This window comes from Grampus griseus (genome assembly GCF_964374135.1).
Source record: "Grampus griseus genome assembly, chromosome: 12".
In the NCBI taxonomy this organism is placed as follows: Eukaryota; Metazoa; Chordata; class Mammalia; order Artiodactyla; family Delphinidae; genus Grampus; species Grampus griseus.
This window is the reverse complement of record NC_139006.1, coordinates 40,163,794-40,190,390: the sequence shown is the minus strand read 5'-3', so window position 1 is coordinate 40,190,390 and position 26,597 is coordinate 40,163,794. Positions and strand designations below refer to the sequence as shown.

At 50.0% G+C, this 26,597-nt stretch overlaps 1 protein-coding gene across 1 annotated transcript in view; it reads right to left on the bottom strand.

Moving 5' to 3' along the window:
- Positions 1–26,597, bottom strand: part of CABLES1 (Cdk5 and Abl enzyme substrate 1) — a gene marked incomplete at its 5' end in the record, with an annotated part of 105,302 nt that overhangs the window by 8,968 nt on the left and 69,737 nt on the right. The window contains 3 exons of the mRNA XM_082667663.1: positions 10,096–10,199; positions 11,307–11,463; positions 13,182–13,278. Coding sequence (XP_082523789.1) covers positions 10,096–10,199; positions 11,307–11,463; positions 13,182–13,278 — 358 coding nt within the window. The remainder of the gene's footprint in view (positions 1–10,095; positions 10,200–11,306; positions 11,464–13,181; positions 13,279–26,597) is intronic.

Genomic DNA, 26,597 nt, shown 5'->3' with positions numbered 1-26,597 from the left:
CAAAGATTCAAGACGGCAGGAGGATGGTGGCAGATCTCGGATGTCAGTCTGAGAGCCTCAGAACACAAAAGTGGTTGCATCAGTGTCCAGTGGCTGCTGTAACAAAGTACCATAGACTTCACGTCTTAAACAACAGAAATTTATTTTCTCACAGTTCTGCATGCTGGAAATCCAAGATCAAGGCCTCAGCAGGGCCACGGTCTCTCTGAAACTCTCCCTTGCTTCCTCCCAGCGTCTGGTAGTCCCAGGTGGTCCCTGGCTTGCACATGCATCATTCCAATCCCTGCCTCCACACAGTGCTCTCTCCGTGTCTGTGTTCACATGGCCTTCTTCTCTCTGTGTCTCTGTCTTCTTAGAAGGACACCAGTCCTATCGGGCTAGGGCCCACGTTGCTCCAGTACGACCTCATCTTAACTAATTTACCTCTGCAAACACCCCACTGCCAAATAAGGTCACATCCTCAGACACTGGGGTTAGGACTTGAGCCAATCTTCTTGGGGTACACAACTCCACCCACAGCAGTGGTGTCGCTTGTGATGGAGCTGCTGTGCAGCCTCGCTGTACTCTGATCTCAGCCCTCCATCCCAGGCCGGATGCAGCGTCGCCCCTGCCTGTGAGGCCCCACTCTGCCCCAGGCAGCTGGTTCTGGCCTTGACCTTGGTCTGAGGGAGCACATCTCTTCTGCCCCCACCTCCTCCACCTCCAGATGGCTCTGGCTCACTCTTGCTCTCATCTCTGCTTCTCTGAGCTGCAGCTCAGTGGGGAGGATCCAGACTCTGGAGCCAGATGCCTGGGTTTAGACCCCAGCTCGACCACTCAGCGTCTGGGCACTAGTGCAGGCGGCCTAAACTCTCTGTGCCTCCATTTCTTCATCCGGCTTCTCCGTCACGTGCTTTATGATGGTGGCTGCAGGGCACCAGATGTACGGGCTGCTCGTGCTCAGCTGCTCGGGGCACGCGATCAGGGTGGCTGAATGGGTGGACCCCCCAAAGCGACAATCTGCTCCCAGGCCCTTGCTCAGACGGGGCCCTGCACGCACGCTGCACCTGGAGCCTTCAGATCGGCCAGGCGCCAAGTATGGGAAGAATAGCCCTGAGCCCAGGACGGCCCTTCAGGTAGAGTCCAGAGGGATGACAGTCCTCACTGCCGTCAGCTCTGGTTCCCTCTAGGAAACACTTTCTGGAACATAGCTGCCACGACTCCTCTGCATGGTCCTATCTGTCTCGAGGGAGCCTTACGACATCCTTTAGAGGCTGGACCTCCCTCCCTCCCCAACCCCGAGAGACCATTGTCCTCTTTCCAGTGACGGAGGGTGAGCCGAGGTGGCAGTACTGGGAGGCTGAGCTGCAGGCGCGGGTCACAGTGGGCCCCCAGCCACCCCTTCGTTCTGGCTCGAGAGAGAATGAGTGAAACGGGAGGCCCATGCTTTGTTCCAGGTCCCCTATCAATCTAACTGCACGGTTTACAAAGGCTCACAACGGCCGGGTTTTGCCAGTGCGCGTGCGTCCCTATGAATCAAAGTGCTAATAAATGGGCTGTGGTCCCCTACTGGTCTGGTACAGACCGGGTGACCACTGTGCTCAGTGCCACTAAATTCCAGGCCATGGGATGTGCCAAGTGCAGGGGTCCTTGCGGCCCCAGCAGTGGCCAACAGCTGGGCCCAGCTGCATGAGGGATGGGCAGCTCCATCCCTGGCGCCTGTGATTCGCAGGGTGGGGTGGAGCGAGAGATCACTTAAATGCACTTTCTCGCAGCTGCCTGGCTACAGGGAAGCTGTGTGTGCACAGCTGCAGAAAGAAGAAGGAAGGTCAGCTGGGAGCAGGAGACCATTCGAACGAAACGCAGAAGGTCCAGGAGATGCAATTCAGAAAGGAGCCCTGCCCGGCCTGCCCCGCCAGAGAGGCAGGCAGAGTTAGGAAAGGCCCAGCATGGGGGCTGATGCCACACAGCCCTTCTGAGATAACAGGAAACGACGGTAAGACCACAACCTAGTTCTCCAGCTGGAAGAGTCTACTGCGCCGCCGAGACACCCTTTGCTTTTTACCCAAACAAACAAAGGCTTGGACTCATCATGAGAGAAGGGAGGGAGCCTCCACAGAGCTGACCTTGGGTCCCATTCTGGCCCAGGGCACCACCAGGATGCCCTAAAGGGAAGGCCTCCCAGGGTGGGGTTGGGGTGCAACAGGAGAGGGCGGGAGGCAGCAGGTGTGCGCTGGGGGTGCGTCCACCCTAGTAATAGTGCTAGAGGAGAACGAGGGGCTCAGAGCTGACAGGTTGATGGTCTGATTCCCACAGAAACAACATAAAAGGTGCTTCCACTCGGGGCCTGTTAAGGCTCTCCTTCCTTTCGTCCCCACCTCCAGGGCTCACATCTCCCTAGGGACTCTTAGAGCAGCTCTGAACTGATGTGAGCTTGCTGTCGACTCTGCTGCTGCTCCCCTCTGGGTCAGAGGGGCCCCTGGGGGGCAGGAACATTCCAGAGGAGCCAGGTTCCAGCGGCAGGGCTACCTGAAACCCAGGAGGCAGCAGGGAGCTCAGGGCAGGTGTGCGGCCTCTCTAAGCCTCGCTTACCTGGCCTGTGAAACGGAGGATACAAGGCAGTGATGTCTGCAGCTCTTTCCGGTGCCAACAGCCAGCCTCCATTGCACTTGCCTGACATCCACGGGGCTCCGAGCCCAGCTGGGCAGCGGAAAGCACACGTGATCTGCTCGTTAAGGAAAGCAGAGCCGCGGCCCTTGATGAAATCTATCTCACCACACACAGCTGGGCGCGTCGGCTGTTCTATGTTTATTCCTTTTTCCTGAGAGGGCTGTAAATCACAAGGAAACTACGGGAACGAGTGCACAGACCACTCGGCCTGGGGCTGCATTTGTTGCTATTTCTACCCATCGGATTCCAAACACAGGACCCCGGGTCTAACCTGTGCCCCTTCCCTTAGGCGAGCAGCTCTTCAGGTTCTCTCATTGAAATGAGATGGCTTGCAATCGAGGAGAGGCACCCAGGGAAAGCCGCGTTTGTGTCAGGATTACACCACCATGTGGACTGGCCAGCTGTGCAAAGCACGTTCACGGTTTCAGACATGTGTCGAGTGTTTCCCTGGTACTACAGGAACTTCTGGAGTAGTGTTTCCACCCACCTGAGATAACAGTGGGTGGACGTGGCCCTGAGGTCACACACACCCAGATAGTATTTAGATGCACTTTTAGCATGTTTCTTAAAGGGTGGTCTCAGAGCGCGAGCTGATGAACTGCGTGTGCAGTGTCATGTTAAAAACCACAGAGTGATAATCAAAAATTTGAGACAAATACAGAGAACAGGAGCAGATGCTACCTCTTGGTTGAAATGGAAAGCAAAGTTTCGTTTCATATTATTTTTACAAGAAAAAAAAGATTAAAACCCCCCACAATACTGATGCATGCTACCACATGGATAAACCTTGAAAGCATTATGCTAAATGAAAGAGGCCAGACGCAAAAGACCATATAGCGTATGATTCCATCTTCATGAAATGTCCACAACAGGCAAGTCTATAGAGACAGAAAGTACACTGGTGGTTGCCTAGGGCTTACAGGATGGGTGGGTTCTTAAGGGTATGGGGGCCTCTTTTTGAGGATGACGAAAATGTCCTGAAATTGACTGTGGTCATGGTTGCACAATTTTGTGAATATACTAAAAACCATTGAATTGTACACTTTAAAAGAGGTGAATTGTATGATATGTGAATTTCATCTAATAAAACTGATACCAAAAAAACCCCAAATCCCAAAACGCAAACCCAAAACAGAAAACAAAACCCACCACGATGCAATAAGCCATTTTATTTTTACACTTACATCAAAAGCTGGCAGGTCTCAAAGCCCCACTGCTCAGCGTTTGTGAAGGCGCCTGGCAGGGAAGTTCCAGGGCCCCTTCGAATCTCCAGAGAGGCCCAGCAATGGTGTTTCTGTAACGCTGAACTACTTTTCTTAAAGAGGGTCTCTCGAACTGAATAAGCTTCAGGCATCTGGAAACCTGGGGGCCTGGAAAGAGCATTGCGAGGGAGGGGCCCCTGGGCTCAAGCTGCTTTAGCATCTCAATAAATCCACCTGCAGACAGGTAAGTGCCCATGTCATCCAGACAGCTTTCAGTGAAAAAGAGATATGGAGGGAAAGCAGAATCCAATCTCACGGAAGCCTGGATTAATCTTCCTTTACTGTCTTCTATTCCCTCCTGCTCAGCATCTCATACTGTCCTGAAAAATTAAGTTCTAAGATATATTCCCACAACCCTGGGGAGACGCTGAAACGGAAGGAGGGGCTTTTCTATGAGTCCTTAGATTGTAATATTAAGTAAATAAAAGAATAGGCACTGTATCACGGAGATCAATCCAAGAGACATCCTCTCGAGATCGAGATAGCTACAGATATCACAAAGTCGGCTTTCTTTCTGTTGTCAATACAGTTCGAGAGGGCTTTCTTCCTGAGAAAGGAAAAGGGTCCAGAAATCCCTTCATAGAACGTTAATTTTGTTGGCATTATCTCAGTCAGTTCTCTTATTTTCTCCTCTTAATTGCTCTCCACACCCACAAGGGGGGGAAAACCACTACCGACTTCAGCTGCCAGGTTCTAATGATAAATAACCGCTCTCTAGTGAAACTTTAATTATAGGCCAGGAGGCACAGGGCAGGAAGCACCGGTTCTAGTGGGAGGCCTCTGGCCCCCCTCACTGCATTGAGAAACCATATGAAGTTCAGGCCCTACAGGAACCTGCATGTAGCCAGGAGGCTCGACATACTTTCATGTTTCGTGGTCACCTTCTAGAAACCGTAAGGCCAAAACCACGGGGCCAGCTGCAATTTGATTTCCACATCTGCACCAGGATTTCTTTTTTTTTTCGTTCAAACCTCTCCTTTGCCCTTTCACAATGGCTAATACTGGGAGTGACTTGCTTGGATCAAAGTTAAAAAATACAACTGTAACTACAAATGCAACGTCAGTTTCAAAGGGTTCCACTTAAACTCTGTAAATAACAGCCTTCTTTCTGAGCTTCAGGGGAATGTTCAGCTCTGGAACCCTCCCACTAAAAGGCACATCCCAGCAGTGGCGATGACTGGCCTTTTTATCTTCTACTGAGAACAAACATGAACGAAAATATACCTTCAACTACATCCTGGCTGGTAAACATCACCTCCACTGACTCAGAAAGCCCGCTCCTAGGTACTTATCCAAGAGAAATGAAAATGTATATCCACAAAAAGACTTGTATGGGAACGTTCATAGCAGCAATATTCATAATATCTGTAAGTTGGAAACAGCGCAAATGTCCATCAATAGGAGAACGGGTAAATAAATCATGGTATATCCATACAATGGAATCCTACTCAGCAATTAAAAAAAACCCAGAAAACTACTGACACATGCAACATGAGTGAATCTTACAGATACTAAGTTGTGTGAATGAAGATGGATTAAAAAAAACACAGTACACAATTCCGTTCATATGAAGTTCCAGTAAAGGCAAAACCAATCTTTGGTGACAAAAGTCAGAACAGTAGTTGCCTTTGCTGGGAGGGGGTATGAAGCGGAACACGATTGAAAGGAGGGAACTTTCTAAGGGGATAGAAGTGTCCTACATTTTGGTCCAAGTGGAGGATACAAAATTCATGGAACTATACACTTAAAATTGGTACATTTGATTAGCTATGTTATACCTTAATATGAAAAGAGAAAAAAATGGCAGGACTTCCCTGGTGGTCCAGTGGTTAAGACTTCGCCTTCCAATGCAGGGGGTGCGGGTTCGATCCCTGGTTGGGGAGCTAAGATCTCACATGCCTCCTGGCCATAAAACCAAAATATAAAGCAGAAGCAATATTGTAACAAATTCAATAAAGACTTAAAAAAAAAATTGGTCCACATCAAAAAAATCTTTAAAAAAAAAAAAAGGCTGCTGCAGGATTTGATGGGGTAGAAGGACTACAGTTCATCACTGTAAAGCTTGCTTGATTCTGTAAAGGCCACACCAACACCTCAGACCCTGAAATTCCACAGGTATAGGATACCCCAAAACCCAGGACAACAGTCCCTCATTCTCAGATCTGGGCCTCTGCTTGGCTGGCCGAAATTAAACTGCCCTGGGGGCCTCGCGGGGACAGGCATATGGCAGCAGGACCCCAGAGGCCTTGGAGGTTGATATTTAGGGAGGTGTGTGGCGCTGCTCAGACAGTCAGCCTGTGAGGGACTTGCTGGTTCCCTTCCCCAACTTCCACAGCAGGGAGCCGGGGAGGGGGAGGAAGGAGCGGGGCTGCACAGGCTTCTCACAGGGCTGAGTCCGCCTGCAGGGGGAGCCCTGCCCACCATGAGGGTTCACCCCGCAGCAGGAACGCTCCAAGCTGTGTCACTGTGTCAGCTCTTCCTACCCACCTACAGGCCAAGATGTGCCCCAGACCCTCAAAGAGGGCCTTTAACAACCTGGATTAGATGACCCTGTAGCTCCCTCTGTCCACCTTAGCAGCCGGCGCCTACTGACAAGGGCAGCTCCCTGAGCACGGGGTCAAGTTAGCACAGAAAATTGGTCAGGATCGTCATTCTATTGACTTCCGTGCGTGCGCGCGCGCGTGCGTGCGTGCGTGTGTGTGTATAAAGGGCAGTGACTGTTACTGTTAAAAATATCCATTTTACACAAGATCAACCTCTTGCACACTTCAGGCTCTTGCACATGGGGCCATCCTCCCAGGGCCTGGCAGGCCTCTCTCCCCTCAGCGTTCACCTTTTCATGTCTTCAGGGGAGCCTTCCTTGAGGCCCACCTCCAACCCCTAACCCTCCCTGTCATTCTTCACCACTTTTCTAAGATGACTCCTTCCTTACCCTCCTCACTACAGTGACTTGTGTACTATCTGCTGTCTGACTTCTCCACTCTAAGGTCGAGAATAGGGTTGGTGGCTGGTTTGTCCTCCACTGTATAAGGAAGCACCTCGCCTGGCACATAGTAGGGCCTCAGTCAATACTGGTTAGATGGACAAATTCTATACCTATTACCCAACACACAAGATAAAGCAAGCAAACCAAAGCCAAACCCCCTACTCTTGCTCTTGCAAGTTCAGTGCCAAAATGCATGTGAAACAGCCCCGGAAGCCACGTCTGCTTCTAGAGAGGAAGTCTCCTGGAAGCCAGTCTGAGGCAGTTTGTAACCATGACATGCACGTCAGGGCTGAAAAGTGGACGGCCCACGTTTTATCAAAGTACCAATATCTGTGGCCAGAGCAGAAGGAGATGTAGGTCTTATGAAGCTGACCTACAGGCAAATGCAGTTCACGAGCAATTTCATTCTCCAAAAAATGGACGGTTACAGGAAGCACAGGCTACAGATTCAATGTAGTGAACTGAAAAATGACCCACTTGGGACCATAAAACGAGGAGGGTAGGACATACACACTGACCTGGCAGGTCATCTAGCGCACTGTCTGGTGGAGCTGGGGAATGATCCGTCTGCACAGGTGTGCACATGTAGACTACAGCCCAGAACCTCGAAGCTCACAATTAAATCATTTAAAGAAAAAAAAAAAAAATCAGAGCCACACCAGCCAGACACCAGGCCTATAAAAGGAGAGGTCGATGTGATCACCAGACGTAACATGACTACAGAAGAGCTCCCCTCCAAACCCCAACGCCAATCAAAAACAGTGCACCTTCTTATTCTCTTGGTTACCTAGAAATCTGTTAAACTGTTGGCCCAGAGAATCATCTTCACGTTTTACCCTGAGGGGGGTTCTGCCACTGGCTGCTGAGGGACGTGGATTCAGAGGCACAGTAGGAAGAGTGTTAAGCCCAGGGTTCTAGCCTCAGCCCCTCACTTCCTGTCTGTCAACTCTGACAGCCTCACTCAGACTCCCCGAGCCACAGTTTCCTGCCCAAATTACTTAATAAAGTGAACCTTAATAAATAAAGCAGTGAACAACATGAAGAACCCTTACTGTTACACAAGTCACGAACTTTCAGTTGCTCCCTCCATGACATCAGGGTAAGGATTCTGGTCATTTATCGGACACTTATCATGGGCCAGCTGATACGGACAAGTCCTCGTTTTTAGAAAGAAGTAAATAATCTAACAGGTCACAGGCAGAAAAAAAATAACTCTATATGGCTCTGGTTTTGCTTTCTGTGTTAGGAGTTGGAGAATAAGGACAGGAGAGAGAGGAGACAGGGCAATTTTAAACAAAATGCCTTTGGCGATTCATTCTGATTCAATGTGGCATTTTATTTTATGTTTTAAAATATTTATTTACTTATTTATTATTATTATTTTTTAATGATATTTAATTTATTTATCTTATTTATTTATTTTTGGCTGCACTGGGCCTCCGTGGCTGCGTGCGGGCTTTCTCTAGCTGCGGCGAGCGGGGTCTACTCTTCGTTGTGGTGCACGGGCTTCTCATTGCAGTGGCTTCTCTCGTTGCGGAGCATGGACTCTAGGCGCGTGGGCTTTAGTAGTTGTGGCTCGCGGGCTCTAGAACGCAGGCTCAGTAGTTGTGGTGCACGGGCTTAGTTGCTCCGCCGCATGTGGGATCTTCCCGGACAAGGGCTCGAACCCGTGTCCCCTGCATTGGCAGGCGGACTCTTAACAACTGCGCCACCAGGGAAGCCCCTAAAATATTTATTTATTTATTTTAATTTTGGCCGCGTCGGGTCTTAGTTGTGGCATGCAGGATCTTTCGCTCCGGCGCGCAGGCTTCTCTCTAATTGTGGTGCACGGGCTCCAGAGCGCGTGGGCTCTGTAGTTGCGGTACACGGGCTCATTAGTTGCTGGAGTGTGGGCTCAGGTGCCCCGCGGCATGTGGGATCTTCGTTCCCAGACCAGGGATCGAACCCGCGTCCCCTGCATTGGAAGGCAGATTCTGAACCACTGGACCACCAGGGAAGTCCCTCAGTGTGGCATTTTAGAATGATCTCTGAGCTATCTGCCCAATTACAAGAGGATATACATTGAAAGTGAGCAGTGAGGGCCTGAGTTCTGCCTGGTGTTTCTCTGACGTCAGCTACTTGCCAGATGCTCCGTGAGAAGAGAAGCTGGGGAGTTGGGGCGGCGGGGGGGGGGGTCTCACCGCCGAGAATGCTAAGCTTAGAGTTAGTGCATGGGGTGGGGTCCCACTCTGGTCTTTGCAGACACAGGAGCCTGGAACAGAAAAAGGACCCCCTGCTCACTCCTGGGGCCAGGGCTTCTGACATCAGCCAGCAGGGGAGGAGCAAGGGAACCAGAGTAGGACGTTTTCAGCTGCGCTCGCCCCTCCGGGCCCGGCAGGGCGGCGGTGGGGACATCCTGGGTCGGTGCTCTCTACCTGATGGTGTGCGTGGCAGGCCTGGCGCGGTGGGTTTCTCTAAAAGCCCGGCTCCCACAACCCCATAGCAGCCCAGGCTCTGCCCACATCCAAGTCAGGACAAGTCTGCCCAGTGAAAGTGCACAAGACCCTGTCAGACCCCACTGGTGTCTGGAGAAACAGCGGCCAGAGTGGTGGGAAACGGTGGTCTGCCAAAAGTAGAAACCAAATGACACAAAGGGAAAAAGAGGAAAAGCCCGTGAAATAAAAACAGCAAGGAAAGGTTTTGCATTTAACACCCACACTGTCCTACTTTCACTTTCCCAGGAGATGATCCTGTCATCCAGAACCCAGTGCCAAATGTTTGCTCAGAGTGTGTGCAGAGGCCTACGGTCACCGAGGAACTCCAAACAGCTGAACTTGAACTCAGCGCTGCCGGCGACGGGCATGATTGGTGATGCCCTACCTAGTGGGGTCCATGGACAAACATACCCTCAGAGGTGAAGCTGCAACCTGCAACCAGCTCTCATAGCTGCCGGCAATCCAGCCTCCTCAAGCCCTCTGAAGTGCTGTACCTGGGCCAGGTGGCCGGAAGAACCCTGGATGTGATGCTGGTCCTTCCCTGAGTGACCCACATGTGGCGGCGAGTGGGGGAGGTCCTCGAGAAGAACCAGGCAGAGCAGTGTCTGAACAAGCCCCCAACCCCAGGAAGAACCACTGGCCATTAGGATGAGCAAGGCACCTCCAAGTTCTCCGAGGAGGCTGAGGGGGTCAGCTCCCCTGCCACCCCGCCACCGCCACTCACCATGTACGAAGGAAAGATCAGAACTCGTTTGTGCTTGCCGCAAGGCCACTGGGGGTCGTCCAGGAGATTCGGGTCATAGTCCATAAACTCTCCCAGGTCGCTACCTGAGGATCACACGCAAAATGATGACTAAGACCCGGGACGTCCTGAAGCAGAAGCAGCCGGGTGAACGCCTGGTACAAAGTTACACTGAAGAAAGGGTGGCTTCAGGTCACTGAGCTCAGAGTCACACTGCTCGCTCTGACCGTCAGCAGGTGTCTCTGCACGCCGGTGAAGTGTATGCCCCGGCAGGGGGGTTCACCAAACACTTCACACTCTCTGCCGTTTTTTCCATTTAAAACAATTATGTATTAATCTCCCTGACCCGGGAGAGCACAGAACCTCACGAGCATGAAAGATGCCGTGAACACTCACAGATTCTAAAACGTGGCACGGAAAAGGCTCATTTTCTAAACCTGCAGATCAAATGAGCCTCCAGTTATTGCATGTGAGAAGCACGTTTGGTGTGAATGGTTCCGGGCAGGCTATGCGGTCTGACTGAACGCAAACCAGAACAGCTACCGGTGCAAACAGCCGTCAGTGACCAGGGGTGGCACGTCAGCACAGTGCTTCTGAACTCAGCACCTGGACAGGCCTAAGGAGCTCCGTGTTCACCTGGAATTTCTCTGACAGTGGAAATAATCCCGCCTCATAAAGCGTTTTTCTGCCTGCGCGGATTCTCACAAAGGCTTGGACAGGCCAAGCTGGAAGCATGCAAGTCTTCTGCCAGCAGCCGAGTAAGCTCACCCGCCGTGAGAATCACAGAGGAAGTTCTCACGCCTGATGGTACGTGTATGGCCCAATTATTTGAAGAAAGGCCAAACCTGAGGACTAGGAGAATGTAGGCAAGAACCAGGTACTTGGAGAGATGAGCAGCAGAGTGGTGGAGAGAAGCCGGGGAGTCTAGCCACCTCTGCAAGGCGGCCTGGGCATGTCTCCTCATGGGAGCTCAGGGGCTGGCGACTGAGGCCCCTCGTTAAAGAGCTCGCCCCTCGGCAGGGTTGTGAGCCTGCCTGGCCCGCAATCGGCTTGCCCAAAAGTCCCGTCCCCTGCAGGATGAGCTCACGCTCCAGGGCACCTGTCTTCCAATGTGCACAGGGAGACCCGAGCCACACTGTCCACCAAGGCACCTCCTGCTGCAAGCTACCCAGACCAGCCAGGCCCCAGCTTACCTGCGTCGAGACTCCCCTGGGTGCTGCTTGCCCGGCCGATGGAGAGGCTGCGGTGGCTCAGGGTACGGAGCTGGGAGAAGGCGGACATGGAGTCTAAGGTGTTTCTCCGCGCTCCAAAGGCATTCGTGGGTAACAGAAACTGGGTATAAGAAACAGTCTAAAAGGTGAAGACAAAAACGGGCCGGTGATTAACCCCGGGCAGTGTTAGGTTTGCGTTCTGACCAAGCTGCGTTGCCACGCCAGGTTCACGTCCATATTCTCATCGCTGCAATTCTAAAATCCAAGGTCCGAAAAATGAAATTTGTTTGGCACTCGTTTGTGCCAAAACCTAAACTGGACTGACTAGAGGCCATCTGTAGTTTTAATTTATCCCACTTGGCGTGAATATTCATGTTATGGGGCAGAGATATTAGTGTGTCTGATAACAAGGTACTATCGCGGAAGCTGCTAGGATGCTGTCTAACACGAGAGGCATACATCGTGGTACTTTTTCTAATCCACCAAGTGCAGAATTCTAGAATATCGGGTCCAAAGAGTCTCGGATAAGGGGCTGTGCCCTCCCATGGTCCTCTGGCAGATGCTGTGTCTATGATGCTCCTCTCACTTCATCCTCCCTCCTTCCTCTGTGAACACTCAACCTTCAGGAATGAAGAGGCAACACGTGTTTTTCTTTTCAGCCACTTGGAGAAACACGGCTCATACACCCCGACACGTGAGCTCAAGGCCGATGTCATTTGGGCACGGGGGTGACCAGCTGTTCTGCGGGAGGGGTGACGGGTAGGTCGTTTGCTGCCCCAGCAGCTTTACCTACAAGCAAGCTACACTGGACGACTTCCCCAAAGACACACTTGCGTCGTCTCCATAAACAGGCTTTGGGAGTGTTTACAAAGACTGCCTGCATCCGGCACAAAAAGGTCAGGTTCATATTTCAACCTTCCCTCCTTAGACTTCAACCTAGCAGCTCAGTGAATTGTGGATGAAAGTGGGATGTGACAGCCCCCTGCTCGGTGGTCACTCTCTCAGGCTGAGGGACTCCTAGCCTCTCAGGACCACGGGGAGCAAAAAACACTGTCTAGTAGTGGGATTGCTGCCTGCCGTCACCACCGTCAATGCATGTTCAAACCACCCGCCACTCCATCCTGGAACGTGCACCTGTGTGTGCGCATGCGTGTGTGTGTGTGTGTGTGTGACAAAGTAGTCTCCCCTTACCCACAATTTCAGTTACTCATGGTCCAAAAATATTAAATGGAAAATTCCAGAAATAGACAATTCACGAGCTTTACATTGTGCGCCACTCAGAGTAGCATGATGAAATCAAGCACCGACCTGCCCGGGATGCGAATCATCCCTCTGTCCAGCTGATCCCATCCCTTCGTCACTGAGTAGCCATCTCGGTTATCCGATTGACTATCATGGTACCACAGGGCTTGTGTTCAAGTGACCCTTATTTCACTTAATAGTGGCCCCAAAGCACAAAAGTAGTGGTGCTGGCAATTCGGATATTCTCTTACTGTGCCTAATTTATAAATTAAACTTTCTTATTGGTATGCATGTATAGGGGAAAATATGGTATACATAGGGTTCTGTACCACCCAAGGTTTTAGGCATCCACGGGGGGTCTTGGAACATATCCCCTGAGGATAAGAGCGGGTGACTGAACTGGTCAGGACCAGCATTAGTGGCGAAATAGCTGTGCTGCTATTTAACCCACGTGCACACCCGGGATCGGGGACAGGCTGGCGTCACGCACCCAGAAACGTGTCCCACATCGGGTTAACCAGCACGAGTGCAGCTCGTGGTCCATCACACAGCCTCTGCTTCCTGACCCTTGTGTCTGTCGAAAAAGCTGGTGGCCTGGAAGCCAGGCAGCCTTACCTTCCCGTCAGCGCCCAGCTCCACGCCTTCCAGGCCAATGATCTCTTTCAGGCTCACCGCTCCTGCTGACTGTCTCCCTCCATCCAATTTCAAATCCCTGGGGGGGGACAAGCCGAGGATAAAAATGGTTCTGCTTGCACCCAAAGGAGCCACGGAGATGTCTCCTGACGGGACACTACAGTCACACTTGCAAAAATGACAGAGAGCCCTGCCGGATGAGACCCCCTCTTTGTCCCTCCTTCTCAGCGACACTCTGTGGGTAGGTAGTTCTACCCACTTTGAAATAAACGAAATCCGATCGAACAGAGAGCCTGAAGACGAGAGTCAGGCTCAGAAGCCAATGGATTACCGATGTCCCTTCCCGCTCGGCAAGGTCATTGGCTCTTAGCTGGTCGGCTAACCGGAAGCCGGGGGGAGACCAGCTCTCCCTGCCACCCCCCATTAGATGGGAGAAAGAAATTCTTACCCTAAAGAGTTCTCAGCTTTACTACTAGTAACGAAGGAATTAAGGCCACAATAGCCACCCCAGCTTCCTTGCCAGGCCACTTAGACAATGATAAAAGAATAATCTCTGGTGTTAACAGCAAGCATTTATAGAGCACTTCACAATTTACAAAGACTTTCACACATCCTCCACTTCATTCTTTAAAATCATCCTATCAGACAGGCATTGCAATTATTTTCCTATTTTACAGATGAGAAAAAAGAACCCAGAGCAGGTAGACAGCTCACCGAGGTCACCCTAACAGTGGGCTGTAGAGACCGGTTTTGCATCTAACGCTGTATCTTGTGCAGCACGTGGCCTCGGGCTGGCTGTGCCTCTGCTCAGGGGTAACTGCTCACATTTCCATGGACAATCCCCCCGCTTACAGTAGTTCTCAGACTTTCGCTGCATGTTAGAATCACCTGGGAACTTTGACAAACTACAGGCTCAGAGATACTGCGGGTTCAGTTCCAGATCACCCCTGCAATGCAAATATTGCAATAAAGCGAGTCACATGAATTTTTTGGTCTCCCAGTGCTTATAAAAATTATGTTTACAGTATGCTGTAGTCCATTAAGTGTGAAATAGCATTATGTCTAAAAAAACAATGTACATACCTTAATTAAAAAATATTGCTAAAAAATGCTCACCATCATCTGACAATGCAAGGTTGCCACAAACCTTCAATTTGTGAAAAAAAACCCCCACAAAAACGCAGTATCTGTGAAGCACAACAAAACGAGGTACGCCTGTACTGTGTCTGGCTCCCATCCCCAGACATTCACTCTGATTCAGTTGGACGTGGGTGGCAGGAGTTTTAAACGCTCCCCAGGTGATTCCAAACTGCAGCTACGTTTGGAAGCTCTCTCTTCAGCTTGGCTCTACCACACGGTGCTTATCAGTCAAAGCCGCCCCAGGCTGGCAGCATCTTGCCGTGTGGGCTGGAGGGAGGCACCCCATTCAGGGGTGTCTCCTACAACCTAAGCAAGAATGAACAAAATGTAAAGGCAAGACTCTCCAGGCCAAAGGTGAAGGAATCGTGGAAAGAGAGAAAGGGAGCCGGGTGAGAGGCGGGGAAGAGACGAGAGGCCGCCCCCTCCCACCTTCTAAGGAGGAAAGTATTCTCTCACTTTGTTGAGCAGTCATCCTTGTCTATGGGCGTCCCATGCGTGAACTGACTCCCTAATCCTATCTGATTAGTTTCCGTAAGAAACACCCAAGACCTGCATCTAATAAGTACAATATTTTCTAAGGTAGTCTCCTTGGGAGGCCAAGGTCGTGTCAAGCTCAGGATTTCTCTGGAACCCCTTTTGGAATGAACACTAACGTCATGGAGAAAACAACAATGACAACAAAAAACAACCAACCCATTCCAGTCTTCAAACTTTACATGTATCTATACAGTGCATGTGTATGTATGTGTGTTTGGGTGTGTATATATAATTTTTAAATTTTATTTATTTATTTATTTATTTATTTATTTATTTATTTTTTGCGGTACGCAGGCCTCTCACTGCTGTGGCCTCTCCCGCTGCGGAGCACAGGCTCCGGACGCGCAGGCTCAGCGGCCATGGCTCACGGGCCCAGCCGCTCCGCGGCATGTGGGATCTTCCCGGACTGGGGCACGAACCCGTGTCCCCTGCATCGGCAGGAGGACTCTCAACCACTGCGCCACCAGGGAAGCCCTATAATATTTTTTAAAACCTTGAACACTTACTAGTTGAATCAGTGTCTCCCTACCTCAACTGACCAGATTTCACTGTAAATGACTTCAGGTATTCCAAACATCAAACTCACTCCTTAAGGACAGTACCGAACAGGACAGTAACCCACAGAATTGCAAATACTTCGTTAGAAGGTGCAAATCACCCCCTCGAGAGCCCCTAAGATGTTCTGAGCAACAGAAGCGCTCTCGGGATGTGTCTGAGTTCTCCCGCAGGGGCCTCCTCTGCTGGGGCCACACCCACCAAGGGCTCTGAGGTCCAGGCTGATGTGAGTCATATCACTTTATGAACATGCCATGCCAACAGAGAAACCTGTTTTCCAGTTATTGGCCTCAAATCCAAACCTGGAAGGACCAGGTGGGCTGGAGCAGAGCAGGGCTCAGCAAGGCCACCAGAACCTCAGGACCTCAGGTACCCAGAGACCACGTGCCCAGCTGCCTCACCTCCTACATGAGCCATCGGGGCAGCTCTCAAAAGACTTCCTCAAGCAATTAAGGATGGAGACGATGACTGCACCAGGGCAGCTAAAAAGGGAAATGCCTTCAGAGCAAGAACCCGACAAGACATGGAGGCAAAAATAGCAGTGGTGGGAAAGGATGGAGAGGCCCAACGGCGGAAGACCAGGGGCTGAGCTGGTACAAAGAAGCAGAGCCTGGCCTTTGGTTAAAGGACCCACGGCGTGCTTCTGCGGACTTACTGCTTTTCCAAAGCCTAACCCAGCAAGCACGTGCCTCAAATTCCCAGCTCCCAAAGAACTGTCTCCTTGTTTCCACTTCACCCAGATGGAGAATGTCATTTAGGACTGAAACTAATACAAAAGCAGGGAACATCTTTATGGGATGAGAAGACCAAAATAAATAAGGAGTATTAAAATAGGTCCCTATTAAGAGTGCTCCTGTTGAAAAAGAATAGATACATGTATATGTATAACTGAATCACCCTGCGGTACACCTGAAACTAATACAATATTGTTAGACAACTATGCTCCAATACAAAATACAAATTAAAAAACAAGAGCGCTCCTGGATGGAGAGCTGGCCACAGGCAGGTACAGAGTCTCAATCCATGTCTGTATCCTGTCTACTTGGTGTCTGATGTGTGAAGATGCTTAAAGAAGTGCTTTACTGAACGGAGCTAGTCTGACTCTTTCCTGGTTCATAAAGACAGCACAGAAGGTGGTGGTTTTCCATCGTGCCCCTTTGCATCTGTCTCAGTTTGCTCCCAGGCTCACTGCTTCCCTGGGGCAGCTTTGCCTTCGCCTTTGCCAGCCGGCCCCTCGATACTGGACGCACACATCCCAGTTCGCAGAACCAAACCAGCCACCTTCACTCCACACTCTTCTGTTTCACTCCTCCCCCGTGGGAAATGGAGCCATAGGAAAAGTTATACTTCCTGTGCACACATGAAATGCAAGACTCCTCTCCGTGAGACAGACCCCAAGTCCCATTTAAAGGAACAGGGATTCTTAGACTGTCCAAACAGCTCCTGGACACTTTGGACCACACGGAAGAGAAAGCGTGACGGGCAAAACTCCACTACCCGTGACTGCGGGCACTCATCTTTCGAGAATTACTGTGCCCTTCTGCTTCTTGCAGCCACTCTTCCCGCTGGTGCTTCGCTTGTATCTTTCTACTTTCTAAATAACTACGGCATGCCGAGAAAGAAGAGAAGCCAGGAGAATAGTGCATCCACGCTCACCGGCTACTGAGAAAACACACACTGCTTATTATAGCCCAACAGCAACTCCCACAGTGAGGGAATCTCCTCCATCTGAGCTGTCCTGCAGGGCAACCACGAGCCCCATGTGGCAACGGAGTCCTTGCAGTGTGACCAGTTGACTGAGAAACTGAATTGTTAATTTTGGGTAATTTTAGTTAAAATTTAAATAGCCACATGTGGCTACTGGACTGGACTAATAAGTCAGCCTTTTTGCAGTGGCCTGGCCACTTTCTTCCCATTGCCTCTGGGGATGTCTCCATCCCAGGCCCCAGCTCACAGAAGAGACCCAGAGTGGGCGGGGGGACAGAAGCCGGACCCTGTGGATGGAGCCAGAGCACACCAATGAACAATGAGCGACAGTGCTCCCCAAGTTCACAGCATTTCAGGTCCTTTGTGCATCCTGGAGGGGAGAAGGGGGTGCCCAGTGATCATTAAGTCTGAATTGCCCTCCAGCCTTGTAGAAGGGAGTTGATATTATTTATATTACATAAACTAAAAAAAAAATGCTGCATTTCTTGTACACCAAAGCTGGTGCATCTGTGTTGGCTACACTCGCATTTCAGAAACTTCACTGACCTGGTTATAAATATCATAACTGCTCTAGAAAATTGACTGCTTCCTGGTGGCAGCTGAGGGCACACTTTTCCATTTTTTCTGCCTCAGATTCAGGAAGGGGTTGTTACTAACTTCGGGGCTGCCGTTTTGGCGGCATTGAATTAAGAGTGCTCACGTACACACGTCCACTTACACAGCCACGTATGCACGGAAAATGAAACACATCAAATCTATTTCTATAATGTCGGTCTCTTTTAACAGCTTTTGAATTGTATATATTGAGACTCTTAGGATATAAAAAATACTTCTTTCAAAAGAGACTGACCAACTTCTCGAGGTGCCTTAGCTAAGTGCTCTCATAAGAGTTGCTGAAACGTATACAGTTGGCCCTCCGTATCCGCAGGTTCTACATCCATAGATTCAACCAACCTCGGATCAAAAACATTTGGAAAAAAATTCCAGAAAGTTCCAAAAAGCAAAACTTGAATTTGCCCTATGCTGGTAACTATTGACATAGCATCTACATTGTATTAGGTAGTCTAAGTAACCTAGAGATGATTCAAAGTATGCAAGAGGATGTGTGTAGGTTATATACAAATACTGTGCCATTTTATATAAGGGACTTGAATATCCGTGGATTCTGGTTCCACCGGGGGTCCTGGAACCAACTCCCCGTGGATACTGAGGGATGAGTACATTAACAAGAACCATACGAAATTGCTGTCGTCTGTTTGACTTACATAAACTGTAACTTCACATCGTGACACCTAATTTACAGACAAAGTAACTGCTCAGGACTTACATGTAAGTGTCAAGCAAGCAAAAGACCCGTGGTCCTTGATGCCCCACTGTTTTGGGAGCCAAGAGTTGAAGTCAACCACAGAAGGGAATTCTGAATGGTGTTGCTGGTTCATCCAAAGAGAGTCGCCAGTGAGAAAAGAATTAAGCAGAAGTCCCAGAGGAGTAGTGATAAAATCTTGATGTTTTCTAAGATGATCCTTTTGAATTCTCATTAAAATGGTGTATGAAAATAGAAATATCTCTTTGGTTCAAATGCCAGCATTAACCTTCCAGTACCGAGAGGTTGAGCTGGAGAATAGAACTACAGCTGAAAGTAATTAAAAGCAAACTGAAGTTGGACTTTTCTATTTCTTTGAAAAGCCAAGAAGATTATCTTTTCCCAGATACCTCTAGAGTTCAAATATTAATTAATTTATAATTAATTAATTAATTTATAATAAATAAATTAATTTATTTATTCTGAAAATAGAATGAAGGCAAGTTCAAATACCAGATGTGGATATTGTCCAAAACTGTATGCATTAAGGTTTAAATGCTATAGCTTGCGCTCAGAGACAAACATGGTCAGTCAGATCATAGGAGAAAATCTCATTTGGGCAGATGCACTAACAGACCACTAGTTAAGAAACTGGACAATGCAAAGGTCTGATTCCTTCTCTTCCACAGGCCTGGGGGATGCTACAGCTCCGACTTATTTAGGTACAAGAGCTCATTTCTCATTCTCTTCAAGTCTGTCAACTTTTGCAGAGGCTGTAGGCAATAAACATGCTTTGAAAACTCAGCTCAAAGATTTTTTTTACAACATGTGGCCGATGGGTTGGGGAGTGGATGGCAGCGGTTCAAGGGGGGATGGGGGAGGGGCTCGCAGACGATTGCGGGGAGATTAAAACAGAAGATGAAAACGCAGTTGGGGACACAGCCAATCAGCAGTTGTACCCTTAAGCAAGGAGCAGAAATGTAGGTTGGTTCTTTTTGGGGGTGTAAACCCATCCTTCACAGGACAGCACTGGAAGTCATTTAATGCAGCTCTCCTGAAAGCCTGTAGCTTCATGACTGGAAACCCCCGGACCTCTTAGTTTCGGCTCCCACGGCATAAAGTGAATGTACATGATTTCACAGTTGTGAAGTCATCCGGTCCAAGCAGATGGCCAGTCTAGATATCCTGGTGCCCAAAGAGGGTTACCCAGGTCGCTATTCATCACACAATGGCCAACTCCTGATTTCATCTTGTGTAATAGGCAAAATGATCTTGCGTTTCCTTTTTTTAAAGCTCACTGAGCCATAATGCGTGGAACTGATCAAATAAAATTCCCTATGAGATAACAAGAAATTCAAGCTAAGGAACTTTCCTTAGGGAGCAATGAACCAAAATTCCTCTTACTTAAAAAAGAAAAAAAAAAGATTCAAATACTTAACCCCCGGGAAGTAGATGGAACAAGTGTGTGTGTGATCAATTAACTAGTTTCCAGGGTTTTCTGCTTCCAAGGTGGGGAGGGCCTTACTTCTGTCCCTAATCATTCCTCTCGTGGAGCCCCAAGGTCAAAACCTTGGAATGCCAGCCCGGAGCTCCACTGGACACCTGCTCTTTAAAGAATCACAATAGGTTGAGCACTTTGATGTGTAAATAATTTAAAAGCCAGTTAATTGGGAATGACACATATACACTAATATGTATAAAATAGATAACTAATGAGAACCTGCTGTATAAAAAAATAAATAAAATTCAAAAATTCAACAAAAAAAAGCCAGTTAAATATTAACAGGATTTCTGCGTCCTAAAAAAAAAAAAGAGAGAGATTTGCTGTAAAGAAAGCAAAGCTTGAAAGCTGGATTAGGAAAGAAAATACCACTTGTGAGCTCATTTTAATTAAGAGATCATACGTCCACTGGAACTCAACCAACAGCATTTATCATAGTCTAAGTGGTCCTAACCGTCGCTTCTTCAGATACCGTACAGCTGCCATCTTGGATTGGGTCTGCTTCCTTGTATCAGAGCAGAACATTATAATATCACAGTTCAGTCGATGGAACAAGGCCCAGGAATGACAGGAAAAAGTGAAATCCAAGCAGCTTTTAGTCCAGAAGCCCAGCCCCTCTCACACTCAGCACTTCATTGATAAACCATCCCTCTACCCGGCTTCGGTAACTGGCAGACAATGAAGGGACCGTAACACAGCTTACACTAAAATCTTTGTCTAAAGGCAGCTCCTATAAACAGCGGGGTAATAGCATGATTCATCCATGAGCTCATTCCTGAATCTGTCTCTGTGTGGAAATATGCTTGGTGTGAGGAAAGAAACACAATTTGTGAATGTGCAATTTTCCACAACGAAAAGAGATGTCTTTTGGGAAAATGGGTGGGGAGGAAGGGGGGGATGGGCTGGGAGCCAGGCAGGCAGCATTTAGGCTTAGAGGCCCTCTCTAAAAATAGAAGAAGCTGTTCTCTGTGTCACCAAATAATCAACTCAGGAAATGGACCCAAGAGGATGACCTCATCTGAAATGCCCCAATGCCAAAAAGCTAAGGACATAAACACCATGTGGAAGCTGCTATTTTAAAACACGCCCCCTGAGATACCTTGTGCTCCACTCGGACGCCATTTTCTTCATCACATGGTCTCTGATACATTTATAATAAAACTAACCCAGTGACTTTCAATCAGGTGTGGTTATCTGAATGGGTCTGTACCCACACACGTCTCAGAAACTGTTTTTTGCTGAAATCACTAGCTTGGTTATTTTACATAGCCTCGAATCACAGGTTAACTGGGTTCATTCCTAATTCCTTTTGTTTGGATCCGTACATACAGAAATGCTTACTGATGTCCATATGTTTCAGGAAATAAGAACGTGTGGGCACCCACGTCACTCCCGTTATGCACAGTCCTGGGGCTGGTCCTCAATACAATGCCTGCATCTCCCCCTCAGCAGTGGGTTGTTATCCGAAAGCTTATGAGTCGGTCCTCTGGAACTCAGAATGCACTTCCCACTGACACGATGTTATGAATGGCCATTAGCCCACACAATGCCCTTTTGGCCTACAATGTAACTGCACTAGCCCAAGAGTACCATCAAGAGCTGTGGTTGCAGGAGTAGCAGGTCAGAGGGGGTAAGAGGGCGAAGAAATAAGAGAAAGTTGGGCTTGTCTCGTGGTTTCCCGGTTTGGGGCTGACCCTCCATAACATTTTAAAAGAGGTCAAGTTTGCCTTATTTCCACCTCCCTCTCTGAGCCTCCTTTTCCTTCTCAGGATCCTTCCTTCCAAGCTGTTCCTATTTTTTCACAATTTCCTCTCGCGCTCTCTACTTCTGAACTCATAGATTCCTTTACAGCTCCCAGATTTTCGACTCCTGGTCCCATGGTGATGGCGCGGCAGCCCAGAGGATGATGGGGTGAGGGCCGAGAGCCGGAGAAGGCTCAGTGGTCTTAGAGGTGTGGATGAGCTGTTGATCAAGTGGGGTTTGCCTACTTAGGAAAGTCGAGCATCTTGCTTGCAATTCATTTCGTAAGTGGAGGGTCGCCAAGCCAAACCACAAATCCACGCTAGAAAAGAGAAGGCAATGACTAATGTGGATAAAAGGCAACGAGGCTCAGACAGGCCTTGGCAACTGGTTGAGAGAAGAGGAGCTGGTTTAAGGCTGGGACTCTTCCCAGAAAATGGCATAATTTACAAGCTTGATCTGAGAAGAGTGTTTACAGCTATGGAAGGTTTGATGTTTCAGTTATAGTGAAAAAGGCAGGCAACATCTGTTCCTCTTCTCAGCAACCAGCTTCTAATCGCTTGTTTTGAAAGGTGGGGTTTGGCAGGGCCTCTTAGCACTAGCAAGAAAGATCAAAACAAAACAATCATCTTGTCATATTCCCTATAAGCCCATGCACTAGGGGGGAAAAAAAGACTGGAAGGAAATAGACCAACATGTTAATGATGCCTTTGAGGCGAGACTCAGTAATTTTTAGTCTTCCTTTTATTTTTATGTACTTTCCAGATTTTTAAAAATAAGCATGTACCATTGAGGAAAACAACGTAAAGACCAAGTAAAAAAGCAGAGCTGCAGATGAATCCCTTTTGTTTGTAGAAACACTCACTGGCTACCTCACCATGAACAGGATTGAGATTTGCCATGTCACCTAGAAAGACTGATCAAGTGGCTCTGTGACCAGACAAACATGTGACTAAAGTTAACATTTAATGAGTATCTACTAACAGGCTGGCAGGGTGATCAGAGTGTTCATACCTAATTTTCTAGTTAATGTTCACAGAATTCTGAGGTTGACATTATAGCCGATTTTATAGGTGAGTAAGCCTGGGACCAGAAAGGTTAGTTAATTTGCTGGGACCAGGATCCTGTCCGAGCCAGCTCTCTCCCATGCCGATGGCTCCCTGGCTTCAGGGATGGATAAGGACTGTGGTTTCACTGATGGGGCCATGGGGGACAGAGTGGACATGAGTGGGCTTCTCATCCCCACTCCCGCTTTTCTGGAATAACTCTGATGTTAGGGGTTTTATTGACTGGTGTTCTGTGTAAACCCGTGTTAGAAGAACGGTTTTTTTCAGCGAAAAAAGAAAAAGTCTGCAAACCACAGGACTAGACAGTCTCCGAGTTCCTTCTAGCTCTAAAAGTCTATCTTCGGAGCTAAAGAGTGCCCCGTCAATGAGCTCACATGAACGGGCGTTAGCTGGCAAATGGTCCGTGCCGGATGTCCTTTAATGAATTAGCTGGGAGACACCCCGAGGAGAAGTTGCGATGCCCTTACGTCCAGGAAGGACTTCCACGCCCGCGGAAGTGGCTTCTGCTCATCGAGGTCAGCCAGTAGGCCTGCTGTTTTGAAAGGCAATCCATCCCTGGTAATGATTCGTGGGACTGTGGGCTCAAGTGCTGGTTATCTGACAGGAGTGAGCACAGCCTGTAGCTCGTCTTCAATCTAAGCGTGCCAGTAAATCCCGTCATCTTCCCAACGTGTGCACCTGAGCACAGACGGCCACGCTGGGCCACAGAAAGGGCAGGGCAGCGAGGACCAGGTTGTGCACGTGCATGCGCGTGGGTGGTGGTGAGAAGGACCAAGGCAGAGGCTTCGGTTCACCCCCCAGACGTGGAGAGGGGCTCCAGTGATGGGATGAAGGTCCCCCTGCCCAGCACTGACCTGGGAAAACGGCCCTCTAACGCTACGCTAGATTCAATCCAAAGTGTGTCCCTTGCCATAAGCGAAAGCAGGAAACGTGAAAGGAAAATCACGTGTTGCTCCGCTCAAAGTGGGGCTGTTACTTACACTGTGATCACATGATGCCGGTTCTGAGACGTTCCGGCGACCTGAGTTGCCTGAGGGCCGGGTAAGCCAGCCGCTGAAAGCCAGGGAACTCCGAGGTTGGCAGAGACCGTAGAAGCCAGGCGTGACCTCCGCAAAAGGCCTCGGCGCTCTGGGGTTTAACATGCAGGGTGCAGCATCTGTGAGCGACTCTGAAGGAGCACCGCGTGCCTGGCTGGTGGTGCCGTCCAGGCTGTGAGGCGGATGTGGGAGAGACACCTGGCGGGGCAGGTAGGGCTGGGGGACCTTGATGGGGCTCGGCACCTGCACGCAGGTGCAGCTGGACGCCCTCTGTTGTCGTCACCGGGCTTAGCAACTTTCACTGCGGGTGTGACAGTGACTCGCAGGGAAGCAGGGTTCTGAGGTCCATGTCAGAGCATCCTTGTCCCCGTCCAGGCCCTTCCTTCTGACTGTCCAGCACCATGTCTATGGAGATGCCGCAGGGACGAGGTACCGGGCTGAGGGCTCCTGGGAAACAGCCCTTGCTCCTGCTGATGCAGAGGGTGTGGCCGTCATTTGCCGGGGCAGTGATGTATCTTCATAAAACTAGCCACTTTTAATAGCCTGGGGACAGTCCTCAGAAACACCCCTTCTACTTGTTCATTCAACAAGCATCACAGGAAGGAGTACTGTGCACTGAGCACTGTGGAGACGGCTGTTGGACTAAGACAGAGTCACACCCTCAGGGGGGTGAGGACAAGCTACGAAGAGGTCAAATACCTGTGTGAGCGCTATGACAGGCCTAAGCAAAGGCCCCACAGAACATGAGTGGACTCCTGCGGGGCCTGGGAGGGGGGCGGTAGGACCTGGGGAGGGATGCCTGAGCAAGCGTCCTGGAGGAGAGGTCTGGGTTTGGTCCCGGCTGGAGGGCTGTAGGTTGGTGGTGCTGCTTGTGGCTGAGCTCAGAGTCCTGGGGTTTAGTTATCCGTGGAGTCTGATTAGAACGTGTCTCCTTTCAGGGAAGCATGGTGTGGGGAGGGAGGGGACCCTCTGAGGACCCTTCCTATGGCTCCTCGCCTCCCGGAGGTCTCCCTCCCAGGGCTGATGCTGGGCTGGGGGTTGGAGTCCCTTGGTGGCCTCCCCAGGTCCAGTTCGGGGGCAGGTGGATTCTGCAGGGAGTCACAATGGCGGAGGCCAAGGCTGGCTCACAACTCCCAGGAAGGCTGAAAACTGCATTTCCCATACCCCCGCGGGTGACTCCGGTTCTGGCCTGGGAACACTCGGTGAAGCCGGGAGACAGAGGTGAGTAACACACGGGGAGATCAGGGCGTCCGTCGGGCATCAGCAGCGTTTCCACAGGAGGAGCCCCGGACTGGGCTGCATGTTTGTCCTGGCTGCACGGCCTCCCACTGGGTTGTTCCTGGGCGTCTATACTGGTTTCTCTGTCATTCCTGGACATTCTGTGAATCATCCTAACTCCACTCCCTCCCACCCCAACCGTCAGCGATGATCCTGCTGTCTGAATGTACCCGACCCTGCGCTCTGCCCCTCCATGCCCATCACCGCCCCTGTGGGTTCAGGCAACAGGCACGACTCTGAAATCCTAAAGTGAAAGAGCGGGGACAATGGACAGTGATTAGAAGCATCTTATTTCATCTAATGGAAGACTTCCTGAAGTGCTGTGCGTGAGCAAACTCTGCAGATCCAATGCTATTTGAAGAAATAAAATAAGAAAGCATATCAAGAAAGAAACAGGGCTTCCCTGGTGGCGCAGTGGTTGAGAGTCCGCCTGCCGATGCAGGGGACGCGGGTTCGTGCCCCGGTCCGGGAAGATCCCACATGCCGCGGAGCGGCTGGGCCCGTGAGCCATGGCCGCTGAGCCTGCGCATCCGGAGCCTGTGCTCCCCAACGGGAGGGGCCACAACAGTGAGAGGCCCGCGTACCGCAAAAAAAAAAAAAAAAGAAACAAAGCTCTTAATCGTCAAAAGCCCTGTCATCAAGCCTTTTGTAAAGTGAAGACATATCTGGTGCTGCAAATAATAATCCTCTAATGTAACTGTTCGGCACAGTTTCTCAAAGAGAAGCCTTTTGTATGCATAGTATAAAGACAGTAGAAGACCCTTACCTGTCCCGGAACTGCTTCCTGGTGGGCCTGTGGGGTGACCTGGGCGTGGCTGGGAAGGTCTGGGGAGACGTGAGCCAGCAGCCCATCAAGGTCGCGAGCCAGTGACGCCCACACACGGCCCGGGTGTCTGCACGGTGTCGACACCTGGAGACGTGCCTACCCTCCCTGCCCCGCACCCCACCATATGCCTTCCTGTTCTACAGCTGACAAATACCCACGTGGGAGAATTACACAGATGACTTTCCACCCAAGACTCCACCCAGAGATGCCTGGGGTTTGCGCAGGAGGAGCCCAGGCTGCAGTGTAAATGGGCACCCTCCAAAGCCACCACCCGGCACCATGGCCACCGGGTCCCCAGGAGGGGGTCTTCCTGCGGCACATGACAGAGCTCTGCGTCACCCAGTGCACATCTGTCAGCCAGTGAAGCCCGCGTGTCACTGGTCCTGAGCCAGCAAGCCCAGCCCCAGAGCAGTGACGCTGCAGGGAATCCACTGGGCATTAGTGCTTTCGGGATGGCCTCTGGGGGGGTCAGCTGGCCCCAAAGCAGCGCCTGCAGCCAGCCTGTCTGCCCTACCTCCTCCCTCTGCTGCTGCAGCCATGCTTCCCTCTGCCCCAGCCTCTGCACCTGTAAAATGATAACTGGAGAATCTGCCTTCTGAGGTTGTTGTGGAAATTAAATGAGCAAATGTTTATAAAGCTCTCAGAACAGTGCCTGGAACACTGGAAGCATTATTTACCTTTCAGCTTATGTTATTACCTGCATTTGC